Source organism: Cydia fagiglandana, chromosome 14 (assembly GCF_963556715.1).
Source record: "Cydia fagiglandana chromosome 14, ilCydFagi1.1, whole genome shotgun sequence".
Classification (NCBI taxonomy): domain Eukaryota; kingdom Metazoa; phylum Arthropoda; class Insecta; order Lepidoptera; family Tortricidae; genus Cydia; species Cydia fagiglandana.
Window position 1 is genome coordinate 9,589,399 of NC_085945.1, and position 23,836 is coordinate 9,613,234.

Consider the following 23,836-nt stretch of genomic DNA (forward strand, 5'->3'; position numbering starts at 1 on the left):
CCAGTATAGCGGGATATGATAGGTATAGACGCTATTTAATTATCGGGTCTAAGCAGAAGGTTGCAGGCGTCTGAAGAAAACACGTAGATAGAAGAAATTAACAAAGATATAATGCAGAAAGAACCAGGACGATACAGAAGATAGGAAATGAGAAATTGAAGCGATACAGTTTTACAAATAAGATCGCGTATCGATAGCGCGCGGCGGAATTGATGTGGAGTGGTACGTGTGTGCGCAATCGCGGCCTGGCTAGCTCTGCCGGGCGACCGCTGTGACCGCTGTCCGCTGCTCCGCGCCCCGCGCCCGCGCTCGCCCTGCCCGGCTCGACTGGTTTGCTTGAGGTTGGTGCGCACTGCATGTAGCGGTGCGCGTACGCTGCTTACGAATTAATATGCGCCCATAACTTCAAACTCGGGTAAATCCATCTGTCAGATTATGCGATTTTGGTATTAACAAAAGGTAGGGTAGATATTTGCTGAGAGGGTCGAATGGATTTACCCGAGTTTGAAGTTAAGCGACACAATTAGCCGTAAATCCTCATTGCCTCCCTAAATCGAAAACCTCCGTAACTCGAAATATTTAACCTCATCAGTTGAATTTTCAGCCCTACAGCTCGAAAAAGGAATCTTGACCTCTGTAAAGTTCACGCGTTTGTAGAATTAATTTTTTAGGGTTCCTTACCTCAAATGGAAAAAACGGAACCCTTTTAGGATCACTCGTGCGTCTGTCTGTCTGTCCGTCTGTCACAGCCTATTTTCTCGGAAACTATTGGACCAATTAAGTTGAAATTTGGTACGCATACTTATGTAAATTAGTGACCCAAAGATGGACATGTTTTTTTTATAATTTAAAAATACATAGGCTTGAAGTTAATTAAGAAAATAGCCCAAAAATGACCATTCCCCCCCCCCCTTTATCTTCAAAACTACTGGGCCTAAAATTTTGAAAAAAGTACACAAAATAGTTCTTTGCCTGTAGATGACAGGAAAACCTATTAGAAATGTGCAGTCAAGCGTGAGTCGGACTTATGTACGGAACCCTGGAAACGCGAGTCCGAGTCGCACTTGGCCGGTTTTTTAAAATTTGTCATACGTAACTACTTAGGTATGTACAACACTTCTGTAACTCAAAACATCTTTGAAATCTCAAAAACTTATTAGAACTTCCCTAAGTTGATTACATTGATGCACTCTATACCGTGTTTTTTTTTATTTCCGTTAATTGCAAGGGTGCATCCTGAGCTTAAATCAAGTAACTTTCTCAAAGACACCGATATTTTAATTAACTCCATTTCGGAAACCGAGCATTCGTCGCACATAAAAGATGTTTAAGAGCAATATATGGAATGCGGCCGGACGAATCCTGCCGACCACTATTTAAGAAACTCGGTCTTTTGCCTCTTCCAGCGCTCTACGTATATGAAATGTGCATATTTGTCCACAAGTACAAGTCCATGTTTAAAAAAGCATGTGACAGTCATCCTCGTTCTTGTCGAGACCCAGACAGACTACTACCTGATGCCCATTCTCGATTAACAAAACATAAAAAAAGTTGTCTTGTTACTAGTGTAAATGTATACAACAAAATACCAATCGAATTCCGCACTATGAATATTATCTTATTTAAAAAGAAATTACACGAATGGCTTAACAACATAAACTTTTATAGTATGAGTGAATTTTTTGACACGGGTTAAATTAATATGTAAAATTTTAGTTTTTAGTTACCTACTCCTTTGTATACCAAATGAGGTTAAACATGTAAACCTACCACCATAACTTTTATGAACACCTTTGTAACTGGTAATGTTTAATACAAATAAATGATCTTTATCTTTATCTTTATCAATAATTTATTTTTTTCTTATAAGACCTCTACAAGCGTGTACACTTGCCTTAGGCCCGGTTTACATATTGATAAGTGTTTAGAATGAGTTCATACATTTGCTACTAAACTTAAGTACAATCTCGGTCGATCGATGTTCGAAATGACATTGATATGTCACAGATTTCAATTGTCTGGTTGAGTTAAATGTAATGTCCGTGTTACAACAACGCTATATGCTACATTTCCCTTTTTTTTTGCAAAAAAAAAGGATTTTTTTTTTTTAAATATTAACTATGGCATTTAGTTCTCTTAAACGTACTTAACCATACCCCGAAGTTAACGGAATTCAATAAAAACACGGTGTATAAGATGAAATCTTTGGTATCTTTCGCGTTTCCCTTCCACTGTACCTACTTACTTATCATTATCACTTATTCTGTGCTTATATGTTTTCGTTTACAGAAAAATTACGTGCCATCATTACTCTGCTGCACCACTACAACCCCTTAATGAAGCTGTTCTCAATGAAGAATAACGGCAAGAAACGGGTTGCCTGGAGGAAGTGGCTTAATTGGTATGACTCGACGAATAGTGGTATTAATGGTATGGGATAATAAATGAAAACTCGGAATTTTGACGTGTTGTATTCAATTGTTTTTTTTATATATTTTTACCTAGCAGACAAGCAAAGCATACTCGCATTACCTTTAAGAATTGAAGCTCCAAGGTTTGTAATCGCTCGTATAAAAATTGTAGGCGTTTTTTTGGCATTCGTACCAAAAACTCGCGATGCGTACTTTTCTGAGAATGATATATGGATCTTTAGATTTTTTTTACTGAAGACATTAATAAATACATAATAATTCAATTTTTTTTTTTAGTTATTATAGCTTATCATTTATGTTAGTAACCTATTACAGAGGATAATCTAGCTTATTAGCTTTCATGTTTAGAACGGTGTTGCTACTGTTTACCTATACAGCTCAATGAGCCACTAGTTTATTTTATTTAGGGTGCTCAAATTTAATCACGATGAAATCTGCTATGCCTTTGCCTTCTATTCAAGTTTTAATAGTTAAGCAATGTTCAATACTAAGATTAACTTTAGTTACCAGCGGCACGATTTGCCATGGAAACTAAGTCGCACAAAGGAGACATTGGCTTAAACCGAACGAAGTGAACAATATTTGGCATCAAAGTAATCCCGACTTTACCTTTAGTTTCTTTATTTGCGAAGTAAAGTCCCAGTTTGCAATCACAAAGAAGATCCACCGGAAAGACGGGATTATCCGTCTTTGTTGGGGGGTGGCCGCAGTGTCGGCGGGGAAATCGATGTCTCATGGTGGCTTGCAAGATCGCCGCCAGCCCAGCCATTGGGGTATTTCATATAAAGGTCTACTTTCTCGGACACGTGACGTACATACACGGTGTAACATGAGGAAACCGAATAATTTTAACCACGCATTTCTGAGGTCAAAAGAAGTAAAAAATGTAATATGAGTTTAGGTCAATTTCGCAAATTTTTTTTTTTTTGTTTTGTTTTTTTCAATTTTTTGAATGTATTTGTACATAAAAAATAAATGTTATTGGTAAACTTGTCACTTAAAATTGATTTTTACATTTTTTTTTCGTAGAACCTACTTTTTGAAAAGTGTTACTTGTCACTTTTTGACATCTATCAATAAGGATATTTAGACTACGTCCCATTGCACCAACATCACCATCAAAAAGGCCTTTTACACTATGTAACAATAAAAACTTGTTTTTTTTTTTTAAATTAATAATATCTCTGAAACTAGGAGAATATCAAATAAGTTTATAGGACATTTTTGTCTCTAAATATGATCAGGAATACGCTGTTAAAATTATTCGGTTTACTCATGTTACACCGTGTATATGCCAGCTACCTTAATAACCTGCAGTAATCAGTATTAACTAATTACCGTTGAGTTTAAAGCTAAGTTAACGTCATCAGATACAGAGATACAACGTGCTCGAGTGGAGACCACGGACTAGCAAGCGCAGCGTAGGACATCCACCCAGAATATGGACAGACGACCTTGTTAAGGTCGCCGGAAGACGCTGGATGCGGGTCGCTTCCAACCAGTAACGTATGGAAGTTCAAAGGGGAGGCCTATGTTTAGCAATCGACGTCTTATGGCTAGGATGATGATGATGAACGTTATCGTGCCAAATATTCGCTTCTTAGCTTTGTCATAAGTATAAAAAAAATGCGTGACGTACCGGACACTTTCCTGGAGTGCCCCCATTGACCCAGGTAAGGGGCAATTTGATATAGCCGATATCCTAGCAGGTTCATGTTGATTGATACAAAAGGAAGGGAAATATAGGAATTTTGGTGGCGACGGGGGCAGCATCCCCTCCCTCCTCCCTTTGGTAATTTCCATGGCGACTTGGCTTCTCGATTACTTTATTGCACAAAATATCACGTTCAAATTTCACGGTGATTTCTTCTCATTAAAACGGAATAAAAACACGCATACCTACATAGATACGAGTAATTAAAGATAAAGCAATTACCAAGATTAAAGGAGCCTGAAGAACACCGCAACGTATCTTTGCAAGCGACTGCATGACTGCTGGAAATGTCCAGGATAATATCCGCGCAGCAGCAATGCAGCAAAGCAATGTTATAGTAATATGTTCGTAAGAGTGATTCTCAAAATAGTGGCATCTAAAGTCTATTTCAATAGAACTTGCAAACTATGTAAACAAACCGCCATATTGAAATTGTCTCTGAATGATGAATTTGCTAGTGATGGGCAAGAGTCTTACTTAGTCCTTTACTTAAGGCCGTAACACACTATCGCACTGCATCACGAACTTGGTGCGTTGCATCCATAGTTCGTTTTTTTTTGCATTAAAAAGAACTTGAAAGAAGGTAAGCGATCTTGACATGTCTTTTAATTGAAGAACGCTTATTAAAAATCAGTAACTATTACTTATGAAAGCAGAAGAATATAAATGATCGTATTGGATTCATTATTGTTACATATTTGCCGTAACTTATTTTTTGAATGTGCTTTTCAATTAAAAACAAAGACATAAAAACTTTTTACAAAAAAAAGAAAACCGACTTCAAAAAGGATGAAATAAAATATTATCCATTTTAAGTCTATGCGTTACCAACTGATATGTTTGAAGTCGGTGCCAAGCCAACTTTGGAAGCATACCATGATTTTGGTGCGAATCGATAAGGATGTACGTTGGTTTGCCTTACACGACGACAATTAACGCACTTTCTGTAGGTACAGTTGACGTTAAAAATATGTTTACACTTTTCGTCTTATTACAAAGGAGTAGGTAAGGTGCAAAAGTGTAACCATATCTTTGACGTCGAATGTACCTAAGAACACACCTCAGAACACACGATCAAACCTTCTTAGCACAGTCCGTACCATGTTAGTCGGCACGCAAGCGTGAGATTGGGACTGAAGTTATTTCCCGTCCCTTATTCAGAGAACTACGCACCTGAAGTCACCTGAAGCGGTTCAGTTGTATAGCCATGAAAAGGTGACAAAGAGGCAGACAGAATTACTTACACATTTATAATAGTTATTAATACAGTTCTAATGGGATTTATAGTCATAAGGCTGATTATATTTGACGGGTATTGTTACTACTTGGCTTGGCACCGACTTCAAACATATCAGTTGGTAACGCATAGACTTAAAATGGATAATATTTTATTTCATCCTTTTTGAAGTCGGTTTTCTTTTTTTTGTAAAAAGTTTTTATTTTTCCATTTTTAGTTTTAACGCATTGTTAAGAGCGCGACGCATGAATGAAAAACAACATCATGATTAACACTAAATTCGTGTATCTACTTTAATAAATATGTAATCAGGAATTTTCTCGAGTCCGTCTGGGAAATTACAATTCCTGTCACTACACTAAATCCATCCTCCGCCCCGCCACTGACCCAATCTCTCAACCCCCCCGATCACTCTACCTCACAGCGTATCAACTCCTGATCCATGTACCCCTCGGCCCTGAACCAGCAGCCCTACAACCACCATTACCCGACCCCTTTATCCCCGACCCCTTAACTCCTAACCCTAACCCCCGATCAGTAGCCTTACCAGCTTTCCAAGAGTTTGACATTGATTTATTCGCTAGCGTGTGTGTAACTTACTTTCTTTGCATCTCGCTCGTATTGGCATATTAGTGCGAGCGAGATGCATAAAAAGTTAGTTACGAAGACGTTAGCGTCGCTAACTTAGCGAATATGTCAATGTCAAACTCGTGGTACGGCTACACTTGCACTACATCAAATTGGCGGTGTTCGGAAGCAAATGCTTGAGTTACTTTAGAAAACACCGAAATCACTTTACACGTGCCTTTAAAAACTGAGGAGTTCCCTCAGTTCCTCATGGATTCCATCATCAGACCAGAACCAAAAATAATACGAAAACACCTAGGAGGCAACTCCTTCCAAACAAAAAAAGAATTACTCAATTCGGATCACAGGTGCCGGAGTAATCGCTGAACATACTACATTTAAAAAATCATCATCATTATCATCAAAACAATCATCATCATCAGGTCTACTTCATTCAAGTGGTGGTTTTCGGGAGAAAATGCTCGAGTTGCTTAAGAAAACACCCAAATCACCATGCATGTGCCTTTAAAAATTGAGGAGTTCCCTCAATTCCTCATGGATCCCATCATCAGAACAGAACCAAATTAAAATGGAACCAACTCGGAGGTAGTTCCTTTCAAACAAAAAAAGAATTACTCAAATCGGACTACGGATGTCGGAGTAATCGGTGAACGTACTACATTTAAAAAATCATCATCATTATCATCAAAACAATCATCATCATCAGGTCTACTTCATCAAAGTGGTGGTTTTCGGGAGAAAATGCTCGAGTTGCTTAAGAAAACACTCAAATCACCATGCATGTGCCTTTAAAAATTGAGGAGTTCCCTCAATTCCTCATAGATCCCATCATCAAAACAGAACCAAATTAAAATGGGACCAACTCGGAGGTAGCTCCTTTCGATCAAAAAAAGAATTACTCAAATCGGACTACGGATGTCGGAGTAATCGGTGAACGTACATAGAAAAAAAAAAAAAAATAGCCACAACCGAATACAGAACCTCCTCCTTCTATGAAATGGAAGTCGGTTAATAAAGATTGTTTACCTTGTTTTTAATGCTAAAAAAAACGAACTATATACATTTATGGGTGCGACGCACCAAGGTCGTGGTGCGGTGCGATAGTGTTACCATTTTTAGGGTTCCGTACCCAAAGGGTAAAACGGGACCCTATTACTAAGACTTCGCTGTCCGTCCGTCCGTCCGTCCGTCTGTCTGTCACCAGGCTGAGATACAGCAATTACACAACATACAAGCATCATAGACAATTGTAGAATGTAAAAGAAACAAAAACGTCATTACATCAGGGCCTAATAACCTAACTTATGAAACCATTTTAAACTTTTAATGAAATATCCCAGATACAGTTATATATTGTTGTATTTTACGGTAACGACCGCTTTAATAGTGTATAGTGTATGTGTTTCAATGGTGTTTGATGAGATGATGTGAAAATTCAAGGAGAAACAGTGACAAAACAAAGTTACGTCCTTTGTTTACAAAGTTAGCAAGTTCTATTGGAATGGACTTTACAGGTTAAAGTTAACGAAAAAAATTTCTTTGTGTTTTTTTCAGTTTTAAGAATTAAAAATATTTTTTAATACTTCAAGTAACCAAAATTTCAAAAAGGAAACGAAATTATGGCGAGTTAGGTTAGAGATTACAATCAGGTTAGAGATTACAATCAGGTTAAAGATTACAATCTTTAGCATGCCTGTGGCATACAAGTGATGTACTTACTTGTGACGTGGTTTTCAAAACACACCATTAACATAGACATGATCACTGTCATCAGTTGTTATTTATAATGTATTTGTCACATAATACGTACTGATGATGCAACAATGGAGAGGGATACAGATACACTTGTGTAAATAAGTTAAACAACTCAATCGATCTCGTTCTTAGAATGCAATAAAAAAAATGTAGATAGAGATTATTTGTTATAAATAAAAGATACTAAAACATACCTAGTTGCATAAAATTATAATTACGACAACACTGAGGGTTACAAATTTTAATAGCACAACTTAAATCAGCTATAGATACACACAATATAAACCAGAGTAATGAAGGAAACAATAGTTATTTATACAACAGGAGATCAAAGTTTGATATTTCTTCGAGTGCTTATTTTGAGTTCCGTGCAAGCGAAAGATTCTATAATAGATTCACGAGCGTAGCGAGTGAATTTAATTTAGAATCTTGAGCGTAGTAAAGGATTCAAAAGCGCACGAGATGTAAATAACTTTGATCTCGTGTAGTACACAAAATTTTTCACCCTAAGCAGTGAGAACATACCTAGAGGGACAGAGATAATAGAACCCAAGTATATCGAACTTGTATTAGACCCCGCATGTTGAAATGACATTTGACTATAAAGGTCACTTGAATGTGAATGTTGAAATGACATTTGACTATAAAGGTCACTGAGTGAGACAAAATGACTCAGTGAGCAAAATCGCATTTTGCTCACTGTTTTTAAGAAGCAAAGTACCCTTGTTCGAGCTGCTGAGGTGAAAACTAATTTAATCTATTAATTTCCCGTCTTGATTTATCCGCTATAAGACGCTCCACACCTTTATCCAGCAGGATTTGACTTTGTAAGACTATAGAAATATCTTCAGGAGTACCTTATTACACAAATCTCCAGCAAGTTTGATATCTCGGAGGAATATTCTATATTTTCACAGTATACTTCTGAGATGATTTTGCATCTTCAATGCTCTTTGTTTTCAATTGCCGAAACTATTCGCTGGAGAAAGATTTTGTTACAACAATGTAGGAAACGTTACCTCAATATTTTGATATTGGTACTACACTCTTTAGGTATTTAAACAAAAGTAAACCAATAATTTGTACATTTTCGGGTAGTTTTATCATTTATTGGTTAAACAACTAAATACAAAACCGCCTGGATCTGTCACTGAATGATCTGACTTTAACCTACATTATTTGATCGTGTAATGTTTTGATGTACCCTCAACTAGCTTAACCCATTACCAGGCTGACATTTCCAAAATGACAATCGAAAGTTAGTCTTACTCATCTAAAATAGAACACATGTGTGAGGTACCGTATGTGGGAAATATATACCCCATAGCCTGGTAAAGGGTTAAGGAACCATTTAAGGTTTGATTTTGTTAACTTTTATTTAAATAACTAAAGACACAGAGTATAATTAGGCTAACCTATAACTCCATACACTAGGGGTTCAGAATGATGGATGAAGTAAGTTAGTACTTGGAATGCATAGTGCGCCTCACGAACATCCGAGACGTGCGGTCACTTCAATTATAGGTAATCGATGGCTGACAGTTGGAAATGGATAGCTTCGTGACTGACACTTGCATTTAAACTAAGATATTTGAAGTTACATACCGTACAGTCAGGTAATTATAGTCCTATAATACAACATGGTCACAGAATAAATAATAGTACTAAGTACAGAAGACTCACTCTCTAACAAAACGCGTCTGTTACGATCAGCACAGATATGGCCGCTAGGTGGCGACAGCGCCACGCGCGCCTCATGGCAAACCCCAAAATTGGGGCAGAACGGATGTACTTTTAGCTACCTGTAGCAAAGCGACGAAATCGCGGAGTGAGACACGCCTGACATGGCCAAATTTTTAACGTTGATTATTAACAAGCTTTTTTTTTATTTGTACCCGTTACATTTATATATTTACGCAAGCGGTGGTGGTCGAGTGGATATGACGTCCGATTTTCAATCTGGAGGTCGCGGGTTCAAATCCCGGCTCGCACCAATGCGTTATCGAGAACTTATTTACGAAATATTATTTGATATTTACCACTTAGCTTTACGGTGAACTGAGCATGGCCCGACATGTTCTTGGCCGGTTATTTAATATCACGACAGTAGAAAACAAGCATACGACCTACTTGATAGCAGAACGCATGGCGGGTCAATGGCGAGACGTCCATATTATATGAGTAGTTAGTAGTCCATTTAGTTCTCAATTTTTAAGAACTCAATTTCCACCTCCACCGGCTTGCCTATTTTTCACGACGGAAAATGATGTAGGTAGGCATTTTGCGTTCTGGACCGTTCGCGATGTAGACTAAGGGCCCGGTTCGGATTTTGAAATAGACATAGAATATTGGATTTTGAATAGAGATAGTATTAGACATCTTTTAGACATCACCAAGATACGATAACGATATGTTTAAGATCTAACCTGTCAAATTTGACATTTGCGCGATTCTGGAGATACTCTTGAACGATTTCCACAAGATATGACTTAGAGATCCAATTCACATCTAATAGATACTCTATCTAAAGTAAAAGTGACATTGGTTGCCCGAATTGCGCTGCAAAAGAGACCTAGTTGATATCTAAACTATAACGTATCTAGAATGGATCTAGTAGTACGTGTTGTCTCTTATGAATATCTTGAAGTTCGAATACGGCAGTAAGAGCGATATAGGCAAAATGTTACACTAGTCATTTTGCGTTCTAGACCGTCCGCGAATAACCCTTAAATTCGAGTTTTAAACTCTTATTAAAACAAAAAAAAGTTCTAAATTCAAAAGCGCAAATTGGTTTGGGTCTTACAAGCTAGAGCTCTTCATATGTTATTAGTACTCAATCGGGTTTTCTAAAAGGATTCCTACATCTCACGTTAAGTACAAAGTTAAACGCTCTAAGACCGTTTATTGCATTCGCTTCAGACTTACTAAACACTTGTCGTAATGGCAACATACAAAGTGTCAAATGTCTGTTAGCCGCCATTTTATTTCCATAGTTATGGTTTAACTGCAAATCGAACGCTTACCTTATCAACCTCTTATCTCTTTTAAAATCCCTTTTTAAATTTGAAGTCTGTGAGTAAGGTATCAAGGTTGATTTTGTAATGACGTTTGAATGACATAAGCGGTTGGGAAGGAGAGCAGTGGAAATGCGAGCGACCAAAACGTTAGGTGAGTCGTAACTGCATGGTAACTATGTTGCAGCATGTGGAATTAATGGTTAAACTATTAATGGACGTATGTTTGTAAACGGTTTATTTTCAGTAGGATAAATTCTCTTAAATAGGTACCTACTCGCTTCTGAAAATGGGGACATTCTCAACTCTACCATGTTTAGGGTTCCGTAGCCAAATGGCAAAAAACGGAACCCGTATAGATTCGTCATGTCTGTCTGTCTGTCCGTCCGTATGTCACAGCCACTTTTTTCCGAAACTATAAGAACTATACTGTTGAAACTTGGTAAGTAGATGTATTCTATAAACCGCATTAAGAAAAAAACAAGAAATTTTGGGGGCTCCCCATACTTAGAACTGAAAATCAATAATTTTTTTTCATCAAACCCATACGTGTAGGGTATCTATGGATAGGTTTTCAAATATGATATTGAGGTTCTAATATAATTTTTTTCTAAACTGAATAGTTTGCGCGAGAGACACTTCCAAAGTGGTAAAATGTGTGTCCCCCCTGTAATTTCTAAAATAAGAGAATGATAAAACTAAAAAAAATATATGATGTACATTACCATGCAAACTTCCACCGAAAATTGGTTTGAACGAGATCTATTAGTAAGTAGTTTTTTTAATACGTCGTTAACCGCAATTTTATTATGTTACTTGCTGCTACGGAACCCCTCATGGGCGAGTCCGACTCGCACTTGGCCGCTTTTTTGGAATTCAAAATGATATAGGTACCTGACCTTAGTATTATTTTAACACTGTTAGATCGTCCGTCAGTATCATTTGTAATACTTATAATTTAATAGTGAGGTATTACTTTGCGGAAATTCCTATTATTAAAAAGAAAAGATTACTTTTCATCACACTTGCTCGAAAAAGATCTTATTTCAGGCAGGTGTACTGATGGGAAAAGGCCTAGGTATATATTATTGCTCCCGCGGGAGTTATAGATTGTGAAATAAAAGCTATAACTCCTTAATAATAAGACGATATTATTTGCTAAATTTCATAGTTCTAGGTCAATGGGATGTACCCTATAGATTTTGATTCCTTTAAGAGTGTCGAAATTAACTAATCAACGTTCGTCTTGTATAGATCCTGCATTTTCTGACAAGACTTCTGTGATATTTTAGAGTCAAGGACTAGGCTCCAATCCAATTTCTGTGACTGTGTGGCGTGGGGGACATTGTTGTCTTGACTTTTGTTATGATTATGACCCTTAAGCCTTAAAAATGACATATCAAATTTGAATAACCCTGAAGCACCCTTGAACGTGTCCCAATATACACAACGAATGACGTTAAACATAAAAATAACATCTTAATTTTGCATTGTCTTCAATAAAGACGATTTGCGTTAATGCTCAACCATCGACAAATACGTCCCAATTAAAACCATTGTTCCAACTGTCCAGTCAGCAAGCTTATACATTCAGTTACATATCCAAAAACACGAGAATACCGACCTTAATCATAAGACAATAAATATCATTCGAACTCATACATCTGTAAATATATCTTTGCCAGCAGTCCAATCAGCAAACTTACATCGTCAGTTCATTAATCAAAAAACAAATGATATTATGCCGTATTATGAAAAGGATAAGGAACAATCCAGGTGCAATCGACTGTAAATATGTTTGCCAGCAGTTCGCAAACTTGCTTCTGTTAACACAGATGCATCGACTTCTGTTTGCTCAACGCATGTATATATAGTAGTGGCGTCGAGTATGAATCGCGTATAGTATATACCGTTTGGTCAATAAAAGACCAGCAAAATGCTGTCTTTCGCTTTGGTATTACTCGTCGCTTCGGTAAGTTCTTTTTTATTTTTATTTTTCTTCATATTCCAAATTAGCTAGCGTTGGTGTTTAATCTTATAATACCTGGGAGAGTTGGGAGACAAAGCTTTGCTCGGAAAACATATAAAAACTCATAAATGCGCGTTTTCCCAGAGACAAGACCTAGCTAGATCGATGTTTCGCCCCCGCAAACCCCCATATAGCAAATTTCACCGAAATCGTTACATCCGTTTCCGAGATCCCCGAAATATATAGATAACCTTCAAATCAAGAGTGAACTGGCACCTTCTGGGCGAGCTCGCTCCATCGTAGGCCACGTCTACGCCTTGGCTAGTCTGTGGCCATGAGTAAGCCCATTCATAATAATAAAAAAAAAACAAGAATTGCTCGTATAAAGGTATTAGATTAGAGTTTAGATACATGAAAGTATTATCTGACTGATTGGACAGCTTACTGACAAACAAGATGACAATAGTTTATCGGAATACGCCGATCGAAAAGTAAAAATTTAACTGAACATTCTCTTCTCCCATTGGTCAATAGTCCACACCTCACATTGGCTGAATCCAACTTGCTAAAATTAGCGAGTCAGTCAGTAAAAGCCCTATGGGAAAAAATAACCCAAAGTAAAATTGTATTGGGATATGATTCGAACGAAAAGTCAAGTGGTCATTTCCATACATTATTTAAGTTTCGAATAGCGTTTTCGATAAACGATTGGCTAGGTAGGCCTTCTGATGTATCTATTGGTCTCGCGGATATACTGGACAGCGTTAGAGTCGGACCAAGCTAACTCTGCACGGATTTGCAATGATAGTGTTGCCAACTGGCATGTCATCATTAATATCAAATTTCAATAAAATAATGACGTTTTAATGACAGCCTCCCAGTTTGTTCTATCCAAATCGGTGAAAAGTTAGCTTAGACGGATTCTAATTGTAAGTCAAACAATAAAGGACTTTGGAGCAGGATACCTGGAACCGAAGGACTTTAAAACTCTACCCATGAGATCCATCATCCGACACATGGATATGGTGGGGAAAGCTCTTGAGTAGTTGACGGATCTTTTCTAGGGGGTAACTGCACAAAAGATCCCTATGGGTCGAAGTGTGTCCGCAAGGGCCCCCGAAAACAATAAGATAAGATAACTCAAACAGAGTCCAGGTAAAAATTGGCTATGTTCCTATAGGTACCCACCTAAAGCTACCTATAACCTATAGGTAGGTAGGTAGGCTAGAACCTATAGGTTCTGTGTGTGCCAAAGTGCGCCATTTCTATGCTAAAATTCTTAAACCTCGCACTACTAAAGTGCTCGCCAAATATCGACAAATTCGTAGAAATGTCAGGTCTATTTTTGGATTTGGGCGAATGCGTGTGAAATAGTATCCTGCTGCTGGCATCTCGCTTACGGCGCTAGGGCGACAACGTTGCGCAATTTTGTCGGCATTTTTAGGGTTCTGTAGCCAAATGGCAAAAAACGGGACCCTTATAGATTTTTCATGTCTGTCTGTCCGTCCGTATGTCACAGCCACTTTTTTCCGAAACTATGAGAACTATACTGTTGAAACTTGGTAAGTAGATGTATTCTGTGAACCGCATTAAGTTTGCACATAAAAATAGAAAAAAAAACAATAATTTTGGGGGTTCCCCATACTTGAAACCGAAAATTTTCATCAAACCCATACGTGTGGGGTATGGGGTATGGAATATGGATAAGTCTTCAAAAATGATATTGAGGTTTCTATTTTTTTCTAAACTGAATAGTTTGCTCGAGAGACACTTCCAAAGTGGTAAAATGTGTCCACCCCCTCCTAAAACTAAAATGATAAAACTAAAAAAAATATATGATGTACATTACTATGCAAACTTCCACCGAAAATTGGTTTGAACGAGATCTAGTTAGTAAGTAGTTTTTTTTTAATACTACGTCATAAATCGTAAACCGCAATTTTATTATGTTACTTGCTACTACGGAACCCTTCATGGGCGAGTCCGACTCGCACTTGGCCGCTTTTTAACTTAACTGTAACATTGGAAAGGAAGACTGAAGGAATAAAACATTTTGCCCTTTCAAAATGATATAAACGGAAAAAAATATACTATACAATAAATGTTACTTTTTTGTATTATGACATGTATCTATAGATCTATGATAGTTATAATCCGATATTCAAATAGGTAGTTAGGTAATATATTTTTGCAGTTTTTTATAGACCAGACCGAACTAAGAATTTATTTACGGAGTTCCATTTTATTTTATTTATATTACCGTAACGTTACCTTCACGGTGAATAGGGAAAAGAACTTAATAAGTTTAATTGTAAACAATAAAAACTAAATGGGACTTAATCTCTCTTATTTCTCCTGACGTTTGCGTGATTCGTTTTATTACTGTATAATATATATAAAGTTAATAGAGTCTGTTCAGAAAGAAAAGAATCGTGGAATGTAAAAAGAGCAAAACTATCAGTATCGAGTGTACTTATAAAATACGGAACACTAAAAACTACGTGATAATTTTAGGTAGTTAATGCAAATGTAGCTACATTACCTACCTAATAGGTATACTGCAAACTTCATTCACTTAGAGCCGATATGCAAATACTGGAATAAACATTAATTCAACTGCAATACGTCCGGATCGACAACCACACGCGTAATTGGCATCATGCAGAATGCAGATCCCCCGTGAGTTACGAAAACTGTTGCCCACCTGACAGGCAAAGCCGGTATCCTATATTTAAAAAACTACGTGATAAGTTTAGTTAGGTATACCTACTGCAAACTTCATTCACTTAGAGCCGATATGCGGCAAATACTGCAATAAACATTCATTCAAGTGCAATACGTCCGGATCAACATTCGACAACCACACGCGTAATTGGCATCATGCAGATGCAGATCCCCTGTGAGTTACGAAAACTGTTGCCCACCTGACAGGCAACGCCGGTATCCGATATTATAAAACTACGTGATAAGTTTAGTTAGGTATACCTACTGCAAACTTCATTCACTTAGAGCCGATATGCGGCAAATACTGCAATAAACATTCATTCAAGTGCAATACGTCCGGATCAACATTCGACAACCACACGCGTAATTGGCATCATGCAGAATGCAGATCCCCCGTGAGTTATGAAAACTGTTGCCCGGCTGACAGGCAACGCCGGTATCCGATATTATAAAACTACGTGATAAGTTTAGTTAGGTATACCTACTGCAAACTTCATTCACTTAGAGCCAAAATGTAGCTAATACAGCAATAAACATTCATTCAACTGCAATACGTCCGGATCGACAACCACACGCGTTATTGGCATCATGCATATGCAGATCCCCTGTGAGTTACGAAAACTGTTGCCCACCTGACAGGCAACGCCGGTATCCGATATTATAAAACTACGTGATAAGTTTAGTTAGGTATACCTACTGCAAACTTCATTCACTTAGAGCCGATATGCGGCAAATACTGCAATAAACATTCATTCAACTGCAATACGTCCGGATCGACAACCACACGCGTAATTAAGAAGAATAAGAATAGAATAAGAATAATTTATTGAGAAAACGTTATTGCTAATGTTGCATTATGCGTGAACTTTTACATTTTACGTATATTGTTACGTGCGCCTGAACTAGGAATATCCTGTATCTCAGGCAAAGAGATTATATACTAATTTAAAGAACAATGAAACAAAATAAAATCATGAACATAGAGACATAAAATAGGTATTGAATTATCTTACACTTAGTAACCAAGTATTGCTGTGTCAGTGTCTGTAATGTCTATAAAGTAGGTCAGTCGTGTTTATTTTATTATTAAATACGTTGTTATTAGTTTACCTTAAAAATAGTTACAAGGCAAGAATTGCATTTCGATAGGTTTACAGGTTAGTAGGGCAATTGGCATCATGCAGATGCAAGCAGATCCCCCGTGAGTTACGAAAACTGTTGCCCACCTGACAGGCAAAGCCGGTATCCTATATTTAAAAAAACTACGTGAAAAGTTTATTTAGTTATACTGCAAACTTCATTCACTTAGAGCCGATATGCAAATACAGCAATAAACATTAATTCAACTGCAATACGTCCGGATCGACAACCACACGCGTAATTGGCATCATGCAGATGCAGATCCCCTGGGAGTTACGAAAACTGTTGCCCACCTGACAGGCAACGCCGGTATCCGATATTATAAAACTACGTGATAAGTTTAGTTAGGTATACCTACTGCAAACTTCATTCACTTAGAGCCGATATGCGGCAAATACTGCAATAAACATTCATTCAAGTGCAATACGTCCGGATCAACATTCGACAACCACACGCGTAATTGGCATCATGCAGAATGCAGATCCCCCGTGAGTTACGAAAACTGTTGCCCACCTGACAGGCAAAGCCGGTATCCTATATTTAAAAAACTACGTGATAAGTTTAGTTAGGTATACCTACTGCAAACTTCATTCACTTAGAGCCAAAATGCAGCTAATACAGCAATAAACATTCATTCAACTGCAATACGTCCGGATCGACAACCACACGCGTAATTGGCATCATGCAGATGCAGATCCCCTGTGAGTTACGAAAAATGTTGCCCACCTGACAGGCAACGCCGGTATCCGATATTATAAAACTACGTGATAAGTTTAGTTAGGTATACCTACTGCAAACTTCATTCACTTAGAGCCGATATGCAAATACAGCAATAAACATTCATTCAAGTGCAATACGTCCGGATCGGCATTCGATAACCACACGCGTAATTGGCATCATGCAGATGCAGATCCCCCGTGAATTACGAAAACTATTGCCCACCTGACAGGCAAAGCCGGTATCCGATATTTAAAAAAACTACGTGATAAGTTTAGTTAGGTGTACCTACTGCAAACTTCATTCACTTACATATACTGCAATAAACATTCATTCAAGTGCAACACGTCCGGATCAACATTCGACAACCACCCGCGTAATTAGCATCATGCAGATGCAGATCTTCCGTGAGTTATGAGAACTGCTGCCCACCTGACAGGCAAAGCCGGTATCCGATATTTAAAAAACTACGTGATAAGTTTAGTTAGGTATACTGCAAACTTCATTCACTTAGAGCCGATATGCGGCAAATACTGCAATAAACATTCATTCAACTGCAACACGTCCGGATCAACAACCACACGCGTAATTGGCATCATGCAGATGCAGATCCCCCGTGAGTTATGAAAACTTTTGCCCGTCTGACAGCGAAAGCCGGTATCGGATATTTCCCGATGATTGTTAGTGAAAAGCCTTGTTTATATTGGTATATAGTTGAGAATTTATTTTATTGCAAACAAACGATTCTGTTGCCTATAGACAACAAGGGGTCTACCGTAAAAACTAAATTACTGATGACTGATATTTATTTGTGTCGATTTTTTTTGTGACATTTGGGTAAAATATGGTAAGATTGGTCAACTCCTCATCCTGGACAGAAGTAGGAAAGCTCAATGTGTCCCTACGGGACTAGGGACCTAGGGAACTCTACTTATCCTATAAGTTTTATCGAAATCTGACGAAAACTAAAAATCGAAATGTAATCTGTTATAGCTAGTGATAGTTAGTGATAGCTAGAATATACAAAAGCGATAACGGAGTGAATTTAGTTTTTGATATTCGCGGTAGGCCCTCAAAAACAAGAACCAGATTACGAATTACGAATCTGGACACTTCTTTCTGATATCAAAAACTGTATGAATTTGGACAGAATATTATGTGCTCATTATTTTAAAATTGTGTGGAAAGATAACCTTTTTTTCACTTTTTAGAAATTGTAACCGCGTAGTAGTCCTCAAGTGTGCTAGTTATATCGCCCCCATTTTATGCGTAATGGGGGATAATTCCGATTAAAAAAAGTTTTATATGAAATTCTAGCTTTAAAGTTTAAAGTACTAAATTTCACACCAACTTACATTTTCACTATAAGCAGGCTATAACGACCTAAATAAACCTTCGGTGAAAACCCGTCTTATTTAATAAAAACTCAATCATCCTTAAAATTAAATTGTATTCATTTCAGAGCGCGTTCGCCGCGCCATCAGTCTCTGTATCCCAATATGGAATCAACGAGATCGCTCCAACCCGTGACAATGGCAGACTCGTCTCCAGGTAACTAAGGAACTTTTTTTTTTTGTACATTTGGCTACAGTAATTACTGATACCCTGTTTGGAGGGTTGATGTAAAATTTTATGTAGAAATAAAAGGCTATATTATATTATAATTACTGATACCCTGGATAGAAGTTTATGCAAGGGTGGTCACTGGTCAGGTATAAATGCATACCTCTATGGCTGACTGTATATTATGTGTATATGTAAGAGTCGTAAGAGATCAGCATTAAGGAATAGCTATCCAATACGGAGTAACTTTAGAGAAGGGAACTCTGTAGAGAGTTATGTAAACTGTCAGCAATTCTAGATTTGGTTTCCTCGCTACCTCCGTTCCATTCATAACTGTAGTTTTCTAACTAGCGTTTTTTCTTAGCTACGTGACCGACCGTTCCTTCGAGATCGTCGACGGTGGTGACACCAACATCTACATCCTGACTGTGGAACAAATCCTGAATGACCTCGCCAACCAACAAGATGCCCGTAGCCAAGCCCTGGCCGTGGCCCAAACCATCGCCGTTCTCGGAGAGCTAGCCACCGGCAACCCTGGTGACTCTTGCGAAGCTGCTGCTGTAAGTATCCAGTTTTAAACTTCCTTGTCCCTGTAACAATGAGGAATCGGCGTGACAGCAGGCCCCGTAGAGAACATGCCAATTGCCGACGCTCCGTAGCGAACGAAACGCAACTGTCACTATCGCACTAATATGGAAGGGTGATAGAGAGACACAAAGCGTTTCGCTGTCGTAGCGATAGCGATTGTCACCTTGGCTAGGCCGGCTGATTCCGATTAGCGTATCTACATCGCTTGCATTTACAAGGATGGGCCGATCAGGATTACTACAAATTCCGAACTGCCAAAAAAAGGGTATTAGAAAGTCGATGTCTCTCGGTCAATACGAGCATATATTACCTAAAATTTCCTCTGTCCTCGAATTTTGGTACAATAATACGATTTTATCTTTTGACATAAGTTACACCAAAAATTACGTGTTTATTTGATTGTAATAACTTCATGTTGCTTCACTGACTTAAGAGTTTTTTAAGCATAATATACTCGTATAATAGATAAAAGCCTTGATTGCCTATGAAGACCTATATCACCACGTCCACATCCATATAAAAGAGAACGTAATTTTCCTGCCCAGGTCGCCAACGCTGTCGCCTCTGGCAACTCCGGCGCCATCAGACAAGCCGTCGCCAACTTCATCCGCCGTCTGCAAAACAGCATCGACCTGATCGTGCAACTCGCCAACAACCCCAACTCTGTCCGTTACGCTGTAAGTTCCTTTTAAGGCCGAGCCACACCGGCTTGCGTGTGCGTGACGTGCGCGTGTGCGTGCGTTAAAATGTTGGAGACGCACACGCACATGTCACGCAAGCGGTGTGCCATCTCTCATAAGGATCTGTACTACAACGCCGCAGCGCACGTGCACGTCACGCATACGCAGCCGGTATGCACATGCCTTTAAGACTACATAAGGCGGTCTGGCATAAGTTGCTTTCTCGCGCGCGGGTCCATACTTGAAGTCGCGCTTGATGTATGTAGTCGGAAGCGAGAACCCAACGCATGCGAGACCGCTAGTTGTGGTTTTTATTTGTCGAGGTAATTAACTTACAGGTATCCTGCTTTTTATAGAAGAGACAGTTTGCACCAGTCAATGTACTTACTTACTAGTATGTCTTGGCCTCCCACACGACTGCTCGCCACTGATCCCGTGTGCTCTTCCTCGCCAGTTTTCATCCTGGAGCTCGCGCAGATCAGCATCCACCACATCCGCCCATCGATACCTAGGTCGACCGGGCGGCGTCCTATCGGTTTTCCCTCAAGCGCTCTTTTCACCGCCCGATCGCCAGTCAATGTGATACCAATTTTTTATTAATACGGCACGTGCACGTCTATGCACACGCAGCCAGTGTACTCTGGCCTTAATTCTTCGTGTGTCCTTTATCGCTTGGAGGACCCACATTAGACATTAGAGCCCTCATATTTAATTACACAAACGGGTCTACCGCGATATAATTTCATTGTTTTTACCTTTAATTCCGACGTTTCAGCTGAGTTGCACCAGCTGTGGTCACGGAAAGACCCGAAAAGTCTTTACGAAAGGTAAAGACAATGAAATTATATCGCGGTAGACCCGTTTGTGTAATTAAATATGTGTACAAAACGCGAGAGTTTAAAGTGTTATATTAGAGCCCTCATTTTATCTTGCCTCGTAGATAAGTAAGTCAGCAAGGTTTCAACAAGAAGAGCCAGCCGCGTTATTAGAAATCACCAGTTCCACGAATTTCCAAGAGGTACCAATGCTGATTTGACTTTGGATCTCAATACTTCTCATTTGTTAAGTAAATTGAGAAGCCGGTAATTAAACACCAATAAAATGATCTATTCTGTTTAAATAATTATATTTAAATGTGATTCCAGACTGGACCACGCTCCAACTGCGCTGGAGGTGGCAGAGCCTACCAATTCGAAGCAGCTTGGGATGCTGTCCTTAACGCAGCTAGCCCATACACTCTCCCGTAAGTAAACTATAAGTAACTTAAACCCGTAAGTAAGAGACATCATCCTTTTCTATCGCTTCTCCATTGCCATTTTATAGGATCCCAAGGTCCACTTCAGCGCTTTAAGAATTAACACAGACACTAGTTTTTTCTGTAATTCACAGGAGTAAATTAGACTGTTTCGGAATTAGTCTATAAGTTCCAAGAAACTTATTGGTTCGAGTCTCCAATCATCGCTTTAGAAATCGCACGCCTTACAGCTAAACCACCAATTGTTACGATTACACAAAAACGTTATCTTATAAAATACCGTCCATAAATCTCATCATCATCATCATCACCATCATTTTCTGATGATCGGACTCTTCTCTAAAACTTCTTTCCCTTCTTCTGTTCTGCTTTTTTATTGACTAGTCACCTGCTATGTCATCCTCAGACTTGTACGTTTGCACAGCCTCTTCACACAAACGTTTCAATAAAAGCCATCTTTCCATGGATAAATTTTCTAACCCTTCGGTTTCTGATGATCGGACAACATCTCTAAAACTCAGCCATGTGAGCTCAATTTGCCGAACTGACGTTTCTATCCTTTTTCACCTACTCAGTTTATTTCTCTGTAATTCTAACCTGTAATGTCACCCCCAGACTGGTGAACGAGGAGTACTGCGCCGCTAAGCGTCTGTACAGCGCCTTCAACAGCCGTAGCAACAACGTCGGAGCTGCCGTCACCGCCGCCTCCGTGCCGCAAGTCGTGGCCGTCGTCCAACGCGCTCTGACCCCCGCTGCCAACGTGAGTGATTTTAAAGTTCTTCATAGACAGAGCTCTTAATATATTGGTCATAGTGGTTAACAAACTACAGGAGCGCTTCTCAGACTTCTGCACTCCTGGTACTCGGAGGGAACTATAGAGATTTTCAAGTCCATTCCACAATAATCGCGTGACAGAGATGAAACTAGGTAGACCCCGAGTGTTTTTTTTTCCAAACCGAGTTATTAATAACTTATATCTTATCTGTGTATTCTGTATGTTATCAAGTTATCATTTAACGACTAAAGGAACCTTTCGGTACAGTTTGGCATGTAATAAATTATAGAGATTGAATATAGCCTACTATAATTTAATTAATGAATGAAATCCAGCTTCTTAAAGTAAAGGGAATTTACAACACTAATCTTATATGGGATGAACTGAACTATAGTACGTGGATCTTCAAACAACGGCTTGCGGGCCAGATCCGACTCGGGAAAATAGCCGAACAACATACAATTCATCCTGAAAAAGGGAAGCGAAGGGCGGGCATTAACCCTCAGTTAAAATAATTTGGAGACCCCCTAAGCCAGTGAATCTTGCACAACTATCTACCACCTACCTACCTACTTACCTACCTACTAATATTTTTTTTTATTCCAGTTCCTCCGCGCTGTCGCTTCAGGTGGAAACCCAGCTCAAGCCGCTGCCATCGCCAAGTCAGCCCTCGTCCAAGCTGCTAGCGCTTAAGCGACCACCCATACATATCCCAGCCAACATATAGTATCTATATATAAACATGCCACCCGGCCATATACTCTCCCTGAGCACACCTGATATAATATTGAAACATATATTACGCTTAGTGTCTCAACTGAAATAGAAAGGATTTTATTTATTGTAAATATACGTTACCTATTTTATAACACCTTGACCTGGCTTTCATTTCGGTTAACGATTTTTCTGTTATCTTTAATAAAGATGTATCCAACTTTCCGGCATTAACTAGTTCGTTTTATTTTAATCTTCATATTCATTAAATGAACGCTATTAAATACTATTCATTTACAATCATCACTTAAGAGCCCTTCAACGTGCATACTAGCGCCACTGCTAAATAATCGTGATTATTTAAATTTCACGAAAGATATTCAAAAAAGGGGGCCGCTACGGACTGTATTACGTATTTAAGTACGTTTTGAATACATCAAACTAGTTTTTATGTTGCTGGATTTGTCGATCTATGCGTCCAAAGTAAAAACGTCCGTTTTTGTTTTGAGTTCCTAGATCGACGAATCCAGCAACATAAAAACTAGTTAGATGTATTCAAAACGTACTTAAATACACAATACAGTCCGTAGCGGCCCCCATTTTTAAATACCTGTCGTTAAATTGAAATAATCACGATTATATAGCAGTGGCGCTAGTGTGCACGTTGAAGGGCTCTTAAGTCAATTCACTCAATGTCAATCTTGTGGTTAAAATGCTACTTTTTCATCAATTTATTATTTAGATTTGGAAGAACCTATTCTTAAAATAAAAACCCTAAACAAAAGGTACGTTAAAGGTGTGCTAAAGGGGTGTTAAAGAAACACTTCGTTTTCAATTCCGTTTTGGACAAAGAAAAGGAGACACTATAACCCACACACGAGCGCGAAACGCGAGAAAGAGACTATTTTCGCGCTCGTGTGGCGAAAATGTACTTTATCCTTTTCTTTGTCCAAAACGAAATTAAAAAACGA

General features: G+C 38.6%; 2 protein-coding genes across 3 annotated transcripts in view; both read left to right on the forward strand.

The window, feature by feature from the left end:
- The window catches only part of LOC134670532 (uncharacterized), a 53,603-nt gene extending 51,130 nt beyond the window's left edge, over positions 1–2,473 (forward strand). For both annotated transcript variants that reach the window (XM_063528340.1, XM_063528341.1), the window contains exon 4: positions 2,290–2,473. In XM_063528340.1, the coding sequence (XP_063384410.1) occupies positions 2,290–2,441 (152 nt within the window). In that variant the 3' untranslated portion in view covers positions 2,442–2,473. The remainder of the gene's footprint in view (positions 1–2,289) is intronic.
- Positions 2,474–12,623: 10,150 nt separating this feature from the next.
- Positions 12,624–23,095, forward strand: LOC134670534 (fibroin light chain-like). The gene is made up of 7 exons (XM_063528344.1): positions 12,624–12,712; positions 18,753–18,841; positions 19,218–19,413; positions 19,987–20,118; positions 21,267–21,364; positions 21,992–22,136; positions 22,758–23,095. Exons 1-7 carry the CDS (start codon positions 12,677–12,679, stop codon positions 22,842–22,844), a joined length of 783 nt encoding a protein of 260 aa, XP_063384414.1. The 5' UTR covers positions 12,624–12,676; the 3' UTR covers positions 22,845–23,095.
- The last annotated feature ends 741 nt before the right edge of the window (positions 23,096–23,836 follow it).